This window comes from Lathyrus oleraceus, chromosome 7 (genome assembly GCF_024323335.1).
Source record: "Lathyrus oleraceus cultivar Zhongwan6 chromosome 7, CAAS_Psat_ZW6_1.0, whole genome shotgun sequence".
Taxonomy (NCBI): domain Eukaryota; kingdom Viridiplantae; phylum Streptophyta; class Magnoliopsida; order Fabales; family Fabaceae; genus Lathyrus; species Lathyrus oleraceus.
Window position 1 is genome coordinate 121,338,359 of NC_066585.1, and position 10,000 is coordinate 121,348,358.

At 45.8% G+C, this 10,000-nt stretch overlaps 2 protein-coding genes and 1 pseudogene across 2 annotated transcripts; 2 read left to right on the top strand and 1 right to left on the bottom strand.

Annotated features, from left to right (window-relative positions):
- Positions 1–1,408: 1,408 nt before the first annotated feature.
- Positions 1,409–2,359, bottom strand: LOC127102362 (cytochrome c biogenesis CcmF N-terminal-like mitochondrial protein 2). Its single transcript, XM_051039739.1, has one exon. The coding sequence runs from the start codon at positions 2,357–2,359 to the stop codon at positions 1,409–1,411; it is 951 nt and encodes a 316-aa protein (XP_050895696.1).
- Positions 2,360–2,446: 87 nt separating this feature from the next.
- LOC127104298 (uncharacterized) lies at positions 2,447–2,888 on the top strand. The gene has a single exon (XM_051041488.1). The coding sequence runs from the start codon at positions 2,447–2,449 to the stop codon at positions 2,663–2,665; it is 219 nt and encodes a 72-aa protein (XP_050897445.1). The 3' UTR covers positions 2,666–2,888.
- Positions 2,889–9,295: 6,407 nt separating this feature from the next.
- The window catches only part of LOC127106441 (uncharacterized), a 4,694-nt pseudogene continuing 3,989 nt past the window's right edge, over positions 9,296–10,000 (top strand).

Sequence of the window (10,000 nt, forward strand, 5' to 3'; positions counted from 1 at the left end):
ATATTCTTCCTGAAACAGCTTTGAGGCCTTGTCAGTTGCTTTCACTAGCAGCGCTTATGCCAGAAGCACTCGTAGGTTAAAGAACGGTAAGATTGGATGGGCTTGTTCTTGAATGCGCAGGTAATGCAATAGTGAATGTCCGATCAATAGCAATAGTGCTGTGGCACTTCTTTATGACTTTCCTGTTGAGCATAACTTCTGGAGGATTTGATATGGATGTAACTTGCTCTAGAATCATCAGTTTCCTAATCGAATAGGATAGGGTGCAGGCCAACTCGGAATAGAAAGAGCCTTTCCTTTAGTAGGACGGCACGAGTGAGCTTATTAAAGAGCGAATCCTAGAGGAGGATCAAGGGGGTCAGATCCCCGGGTGGGACAAATCAGGTCTTTGTCTTTGCAAGGGAAAGCGGTAAACTATGGATTTAAACTAAGGTACCGTGCCCTAAGATAAGGCACAGTCAAAGCAGGGACTTAGAGACTAGCATCCGATTGTGGGCATCTTTCGATTGAGTAGGTCAGGAAAGAGACAACAGGCGATTATCCCCAACAGCGGAAACGCCGCTATTCCTGAGTAGTCGTAGTTAGCCGGAATAAGAGGTTTCGCGGGGCTACCTACTTTTTGGCTAGGAACGACTTTCCTAGTTGGAACTCTTCTCCGCCGACTCCTGAGGCGTACTACAGATCAGTGCGTTCTTGCCCGCTTGGTACTTTGATCCGAAGATCCCGAGCCCCTTCTTCTACCCCTTTCTTTTGGTAGCTACCGATTACTTCACCAAATGGGTCGAAGCTGAGCCATCTAAGGTCTGTCTTCCCGGTTTTCCCAGACGCGAGTCGAGTCATCTTCTTCATCAGGCTTCCTTCTCGCAGTCGAAGCGGTAGCGGTACTGGAACGAGTTCCCTATTCGATATGGTTTCATTCCACCAGTCCGATAGCATTGGGTCAAAGGGCTTCACTTCGGAACCTTTTCTTGCCCGTGGGCATGAAATTAACCCTGAGGTGACTCTGTCCCTGGCATCCCTTTTTGCCCCCCAACTTTATTCACTTCGCGGTAAACGCATTAGCCAGCAGGTCAAAGCCTTTTTTGGGGTCCAAGGGCCCCCTACTACCCAATTCCTGTCTTCGGAACTACGGGGATAGGTTACTTTCTGCGATGGCCCTCCACCTCGTTGGGAAAAGTTAAAGGAAATAACAAGCCCTAAACTAAATACCAACTAGCAGCTTATCAACCATCGAACACAGACTCATGTTGGCAATGCCATGGTCAAGTAAGAGAACGAGCCATTCATCCTAAGTAGTATTTTAGTATAGAAGAGAGGCATTCTGAGCCTACTACTACGACTACATGCGCATCTAGTGCAGTGGCTTGGAAGCAAGCTACCTTGACCATCTTCCGAACTTATCCAGAATTTACTGATCAAACGCAGTAGGGGCAGACTGCTCTTCATTCAGCCACAATGACCCCCGAAGCGATCTTCTTTTAGTTGCGGGACGAAATCCGGCAGCCACTGGCTCTGAATAACCAGCCCAGTAATAAGTGAAATTCTTCCATAACATAACGGGGCGGGGTTGCGCGCGAGCCAAGTGACGGAGGTGCACAAGAGTACTTCGCGCCACAACCATCTCTTTTTTATAAGTTCTACGGACCGATGCCTGTTGCTTCATCTGGGAGAAAAGAATCATAGATATGCCGGTCATTAGAAGGAAGAACCGCCATAAAAATATTCCTCGTGTATCATCTGTAGCAAAACTATGAACGGAAGCTAGCAATCCGGACCGTATTGAAAAGGTTCCTGAGACACAGCATGGAAGAGTCACAATATTAAGAAACGAGATCCAAGAATGAAGAAGGGGTAGAATTACGGAATGAATACGAGTTGTGGCTAATACCCAAGGCATAAAAGAAGCATTTTCTACGGGATCCCGAAACCACCAGCCACCCCGACCTAATTCATGATGAGCCCACCAACTTCCTGGCATGATGCCCACGGTTAAAAACCACCGACATGTCAAGATCCAAATTCTAATCTGTTTCTGGTCCTGGTCAGATACCACTGTGTTCGCGCCGGCGCTCCAACAAAGAGGCGAAGTAGTGGTCTCTTTCTGTTCATTACGAACGACACGCTTCGCCTGCTCCCTCCCTGTGTCCACTAGCGCTCCTGTCCAGAGCGAAGAGAAGGCGAAAAAGCGCCGCCAAAGCAGCATGAGCAGGCTTCTATTGCTACGCAACAAGAGAGCTGGATAGCATTTTGCGACCACATGTTTTAATTTAATGGTAAAAAGCTCGCTTGTTATACGGGATCCGACGCATCCAGCAGAGCGAAGCAGCGTTCCCTTCTTTTCGGCGGCATCCTTCTGCATTGGCGGCGAGTGGAGTGCCACAATCCCATTAATAATTTTGATCTACATAATCCAAAGCCCATAGCACTGGCGACGTCTCCGGCATAAATGCAAGGAGGATGTATAGCTGATATAGGATCTTGTGGAACAGGATTTGATTCTGTAAGCGGTTCGGTACGAACGAAGAAATTTCGAACAAAAGGATCGGAACTCGCTGATAGGAAAGGAGAGAAAAACAAAGCAATGCCAAGAGCTCCGTCAATCCGCTGTTCATCGATAGACGAAGCTCTCTCTTTATCATATCGTGCCAGATGCAACAAAGGATGAGTCCTTCTTTTTCCTTCTCGCGAACCACGGGAGCGCCTAGCACCCAGAGGAGCAAAGCTAATTATCCTTTCAGGGTAAAGCGGCGCATAAAAAAGGGCTGGCCCGTCAAACGTCCGGTTCCTTCGCGAACGAAGTTCAGAATCAACAAGGGTTCGTAGAACGAAAGGAGTGTACAACTGGGGCGCAGCCCCAGTTTTTTGTTCGTAACGAGGGAGAGATAGAATGGAGTTCTTCACGAAGTTCGAGACAAAGTAATACAAAACTTCTCTATGGCCTCCTCGTTTTGAGACATTATGGCTTTGGGGTCGACCCCGGTAACAAAGAAGGAATCCATAAAAACGTGGGATCCGACACCATGATAAAATACTACCCTCATGATTAGACCATGTCCCTGAGATTTGATAAAAGAAAGGTGCATTAGCGGTTAATACGTTGTAATTGGATAAGTTATTAGGAATATGACGGAACGAAAGACCGAGGAAAGAAAGAAGAATGCACCAAAATGCAGGTGCTGCACCAAACGCAGGTGGTTGTTTCTTGTTGTAAGTGAATGCAACGAAAAGACCCGGAAATAACGATAAATGAAAGAATTCATATATTATGTACATTTCGTGCTCTGCTCATTTATAAATTTCTGCTTTGTTATTCCCATCATCCGGTAACCACAGGATTCCACAAGAAAGGTGGCAGGATTCGAACCTATGGCCGGCCCACCCCTGACCTGCTGGGTTGGGTGGCCGGGTTAGCACCCCTCTAAGCCCCTGTACCCGAAACAGATGCGCTGCGCTACCCAGCGCTACACCTTGTCTCCCCTACTCCTCTTCTGGTTATGCCATTACCAATCGCGGGTAACCCCCGGGCCGGCCGCCCCTGACCTAATAAGATAAGAACTATTATCCTTATGACCAAACAGTGATAGTTTCACGATCCCGACCAGCAACTTGTTGGGAGTAGGGGCATCCAAGCTTGCCCAACCTAGACATTGTAACTGAAAGTCCTGCCTACTTGTAGGCTTAGGGTAGTCCTCGAAAACCTTCTTCTTTTACTGGCTTGGGAAAGACCCGTAGGCTATGGATCCCACTAATGGAATGGGACTATAACCATACTTCCATGGTCTAGGTTCAAGGACAATCAAGATTGAGGCTTGGAGTATCTAAGGCTTCATGGACCCAATTTTTAGGGCTTTTAAGGACGGACTCGCTAGTGTCCCAAGGATTGACCGGTGAAACTACTAACTGAATTGCCCTAAAATAAATATGTATTTTTCCACAGGACTGAATCCATAGAAACCTTGGCTTAGTGCCAGAACTGTAAGCGGCGGATGATTGGTATGCAGGATCGGTTGCAATGGTTTCACATGAATGTGAATCAAGAGATTGGCTTGAATTGAAAGGCTTTCCAACTAGCCATTGTACCTGAGATTGCGATAAGTCCTTCTTCTTTGGAGCTTGTTCTTGGTCCCAAGGGAAATGGGGTGACAAAGAAGAAGAAGAGACTTAAAAAAACTATATGTGCTTGGTTGTTGACCAACAGAAAGGATGCATGGGAAAAAGACCAAAGATATCACAGGCTCTCTTCGGAGAGCGGTATACCGAAAAAAGAAAGCCCTTTTTAAAGTAAAGAAAGAAGATAGGCTTAAGTCATCATCGAATAGGGGCTTTTAAAGAGCGTGACTCTTCTTTTTTCAAAAAGGTAAGACTCTGTCTTTATATAATATACACAATTTTCAGTCTAGTTCGCCACAAGGCATGCAAGCAAGGAAGCTAGCCTATGTGGAAGAAAGAAGTCAAGCTGCACGCAATCCACAACCAAAAGAGAAAAGCCACTCAAGGGCAGAGGGATCTTGCTCGTCAACGTCCGTTGCCGATCCGGTCATCAACATATGCTTTTCTTCGGGACAAGAATGGTTATATCCTGGCAGTGAGCTTCTCGTACCTGTCGTCCAATCCATTAGCGTCCAGCCATTACAAAGAGAGCCTTGGGGCATCCGCTTAAACCCTAGGCTTGGAGCCTTACAACTTTCTCAGCTCAAGCTATTTTTACCTTAGACTGAAGCGCATTCACTCATAGGACGACCATCATGTACTTGTACTCAAGTGACGATGAACACTCAACCTAACAGCCGAGGAGACGATCTCCGGTAACAAAGAAGAGTAGATTACCAATTAAGTCACCGCTCCGTGGGCTTTTATGATTACACTACTCACGAATCTATCTATCCAATTTTTTACTGAACTTGACTTGTCTCCGATTGCCATGCTGCGCTTTTCGCTCCTTATCCCGTACAGAGCGAAGTGAATCTTATTTAAACATTCATTGCTATGGGCCGTCTTATTGCACTGAATGACGGATCACATGGGGTGGATCCTACTAATGCAATGTTTTCTCCGTGTAGGAAGGTATTTTGAACATCTAGCTGGTATAGGGACCACTTCTTTGATGCAGCAATAGCCAGTAAAGTCCTAATCTTCACAAACTTAGGTTAAGGTTTCCTCCCAATCTATCCAATATTTATTCTTGAGCAAAGCCTTGAACATGACGAGAGGAATAATGGCCTACCTCAGGCATGTTATCTGGAACTGGATCATGGCTTGAGTCTGGAGAGGGAGAAGCGTTGGTTTACTGATCTCTTTCAGGTCCTGGCTGAGCTTCAACAAGATCTGGTGTTAGACGAAGTTTCTTTCTGGTATACACTATGGTTGATAGTGTATGAGTCACAAGCTTCTCTGGCTGATATATATGAGTAATTATTCACGGTGATACTCTCCGGGGGCAAACAGAACTAGACTAATCAGTGTAGGAGAAGACGAAGCCGAAGATACAGAAAGAATCGTCTCCAGCGCACCGATGGGAGATGGGGCCCCCGCAAGGAAAAGTGTTGCTCTCATAACCGACTGTTTTTAATCTTTTTATGGATGTGATATATCTGATGTTCAATTCTGTCATAGGGACTGCTGCACACTGATATAAAAAAAAATTTATTACGTCATCCGAGTGAAAATCAGACGATGTAGCAGTTTGACCTGTCTATTAATGTCACGTCCCGCCTGTGCAGACTGACTGACCTTTCTTTCATGACACTCTCGGCCATAAGCTGTATTATGTGTTTTCTCTAGGACCGACTTCTTTCGGGGCTACTCTCCTCCCGCTAGAAATGTAATAATACATCGAGAGTCTAATCCCGTGGCCCCCTCCGGCCAAATAAGTTCATTTCGCTCTCAGCGACCGCTCTTCGTTTAGGACGGACCGCTCTTCCTCTTCGGGTCCTCCTTGACTTACTCCGGTCGTCCCCTCCGATCATGATCTACTTACTCCCTGTGATATAGCTTATGTTCAATAGGATCGAGACTACTCTAACAATTGAAAATAAAAGGCAAGCAGGAATTGAACCCACTAATGGGCCAGCGCTTGGCGTTTACTCTAGCCCGTCTTTATAGGATAAACCTATTTATTCAGTTGTCTTTCCCCTTACCTTATCAGTAGATCGGTTGAGGCCCGACCTTAGGGTTTCCGACCTTGATGCCTAAGGGGCTGAGTTGTGGGTTGGAAAGAAAGAGTTGTAGAAAGAGACGAATCGTGATAAAGTGCACTTTCCCTTGATGTCACTCTATTCCAACAAAGCACACAATAAGTGAGATGAGCCTGCCAGCTCAGCCTTGGCCCTATGCCTTTTTTTTGGCCAGCTCGTCTGGACTTGGCTTTGACCGGTCTGCCCCCCTCTTGCAAGGATTCGGTGCCTCCACTTGATGCTTTACGCCCACGCTTCGTTCAGGCAGCGCTACTCAGATATGTCTTGCCTATTTTTCGCCAAAGCAGTGCTACTTCCAGGATTTGTTTCGGCCAAGCTCGGGAACCTTCCCTTTAGTGAAAGGCTCTATCCCGGGACGAAGAGAAAGAGAGGGGGAAGGCCAAGTACGAGATGAGATCACAGGGATCGGGCTGGAGCTTGACAAGAGCGATACAGGAAACCATACAATCGAAGGCTAGCAAGAAGAAGCAAAAAGATAGTAAAAGCTCAAGGGATTCATCACGAAGGCAAGTGCTCCAGCGGAAGCTATCAATTAAAAGGTAAGACCGGGTAGTGGTAGTTAACCGGGGGAGGGAGCGGCTCATCCGTCAGGATGGGATCCCTCTACTTCACGTTTTTGGCTTTTCTTTTTCTTGCGTTGACGCTTCCATTCCAAAGCGGCTCCGTCTCCGCCTCAGCCTTCTCCGCTCCCTGTTGGGTATCTCCGAGGACTTGAGCTAAGGGATTGTTTACTGAACGTCCCATACTTGACCTATCGCTCCATTCGGTGAAGTACCCCCTTACATTTCTTTATCTTTCTAGAGGTAAGAGGAATCAACCCGAAATGCGTGAACCAGTGCCCTTTTCTAAGACTCTTCTATATAAAATCTATTACAGGATTCAATCCTTCACACTTATGCGTGGTTGGAACATTTTTTGGTCATTAGTGGTTGATTGGATCAAACTTCCAATTATTGAGAGAGAGATAAGGTCTGATTCTAAGTCAGAGTTCGAACTGGTGCTTACACCGAAGCCCTTGCCCTTGCCAACAAGTGACGAACTACAAGTAAAGATAGAGTCCCCAGAAAACTTCATGAAGATGAGATTCGCTTTAGCTGGGTCTTGCAGACGGGAAGACATACCAGCATGCGGAAGAGGTAGAGGGACTGGCTTACTAGGTCGAAGCGACAAGCCTTAGTCAAAGAGTCTGTTTTGATCTGAACCTCGATCTCTATAGTTTACTTACTCATCACAATACAAAAGAAAAATCTCCTATATAATAAGTATTCGTAACAACATCCGGGGACCACATCATTTATGTATGCTCTCGGCCAAGAAGGGCAACTACCTATCGCAAGATACCTCAAGCGAGGGGTAGGTGGTAGCTTGGCTTAGCCTTACCCCAAGCCGTACCGAACTTCAGTCTAATTTTTGCAGGGTCCGGGTAGGTGCGTGCAGGTAGTCGGAGAGAGAAGTACTGATTTATATAGGGCGCAGGTCCTCGTAGAATTGGTTTGCTTTCGCGGCAGCAGCGTGAAGGGATATTACCGTATTAAATTTAGAGCAATTTATCCCCTTCTTTCATATAGCCTACCTGGACTATAAAAACCTATGCCTCTCTAACCGACATTTGTCCTTCAGTCCTTCGGGGAGGCCTGTTGTTGGTCTTGGAGAGAGCGCTCGACCGTCGCCATGCTTCTTAGACTGAGTCAACGCGCCTATTTACTGTGCGCCTATCTGTTATCTAGGAACCTGAGATTCGGCTTTCACATTTTTTTATAACTTTCGCTTATGAGGTAGAAAAATCTTCCATCTGGATTTTTTACGGCAATGACTAAGTATAGTCCCATTCTTCAACATTCGGAATGGCGATCTTGGCCCGACCCTCTTTCTTATCTTTAAGGTACTTTTGCTACAGCAGAGGGCAGTTGCCAAGAGTGGAGTTCACGTGTCCCAAAGGAAAGAGCTCTGGAGCTCCCTCTCCCTCTATTTTAAGACAGACTTTGAGTTTGAGCGGGGAGGGCGAGATGACAAGGGAATCGGCCAAAGGCATCTATCATCTCATCGGAGAAGCGGTCCTAATCTAATAAAGGGTTGCCTTGCCTTACCAAAAGGAGTAAAATGTAAATGGCAATCCCCGGTGCCAAGAAAGTAACCTTTATACTGCTCAATCTAATCCTGCCTAGCATATGCTGGCGTGGCAACAAAGGCCCTATTCTCATATTCTAGCTATGCTTGGAGCTTGCAATCCTTGAAAAAGCCCAACCTGCACATTGCTCTATTAACTGCACCTGCCTTCGGTCTTAGTTCGTAATGACAAAATTTATTCTTTGAAGGAAGAAAGCTTGGGGACTGATTCACTGACTTCACCACCAGCAGCGGATAGGACCAGAGCTTCTATTTACTCAACAGCTCTTACTGTAACAGAAAAGACTGGCACCGGTTGGTTATTCAACAGCAGATAGGCTTAGAGCCAGTAGTTGCCCTCCCTTGGATTATTCAAATGTCATTGCAGATGATCTTTTCGGGCAGTGATATCCCCCAAAGCAAGGGTCCGAAGGATAGAAAGTACTGCTTATTCTAATTCGTATCTTAAGTCTTTCCAGTTCCTATTCAAGTGAACGGGGCATCTTTGCATTCCTCCTGGCTACACGAATAGGAAAAGTTTCAGTTGTTATCGGAGCAGGTAATCTCTCCTGCCCTGCTTGTTGAGACTCGTCTCCATCCTATCTGCTCTTGTGCTAATGTTGAAAATATGATTATAATTGGATAAAAATCAAGAATAATAGGATGCTTAAGCCAATAAGATAGATAAAGCATACCCCTACTACTCGTAAAAAAACTATGTCACTTCCTTCCCCAGCGTTCAGTGGAACGTGAGGCACTATTCCCACAGCAGCTGGTTGGATTCTCCAACTTTGGCAAATGAACCCCGTTCAAGTTCCATCCCCAACTGTCTCATCTTGAGAAAGGGCAATATAGCAATCTTTATTAGGTCAATCAGGCTTCGCACCTTCCTTTCCCCGTGGTTTAATCGGAGTAACCGCTTAATACATATTATTTGGCAAAGCAAGCTCACTGCCTTAATTTAGGAGTGAAAAAGGGACTCCCTCCAAGATATCCTGCCTATCCCGAAAAAGGGACTCCCTCCTTCCTTATTCTTATTCAACTAAAAGTAAAGTAAGGAAGATAAAAGATAAAGAAGAATCCTAACCATAAGATAACCGGATCTTTCTCAGAGTAACAGAATGCAAGTCTTTACCTTTGGCTAGATATAGAGTCGAGTGAGGCGAAATGAATTGCGTATATAAATATAGCAAGTAGTTTTTGTTTCGTGAACATGATTTGTGTGGGGTCAATGTACTTGCCGAAACTCGCTTGGCAGAATAATCTTAGCCAAAGCGAAGAACCGGCTTGACATGCCGCGAATCCTCTGGAAAGAGAGGGGTGGGGTTTCTCTCGCTTTCTCTTTTCCTCCCAAAGTTCTATCCTTATAAGCTTTATACACAAGGAAAGAGCCTTCGGGTATTCTTTTCTTCGGATGATAACGGTATGACCAAAAGGGCGAGACCCAGGAGTATTGATGTCTAGGACCGGGTGGAAGGAGCCATCTCCATACTCTCTAGTGGCACGAACTGACCTCAAAATTCTATAGAAGGCATGAAGCTCACGTTCTCGCAATCTGCGGTCAATGCCGGTTGAACTTCGGCAGAGACCTTAACAATAGAACCTCAGAACGGAAACTTTAAACATTGATGGTATGTGGAGGATCTGGCCTCACGCAACCAAGGATTTCCAAGTAGTAAGTTGAATGAAGTGAGGATATC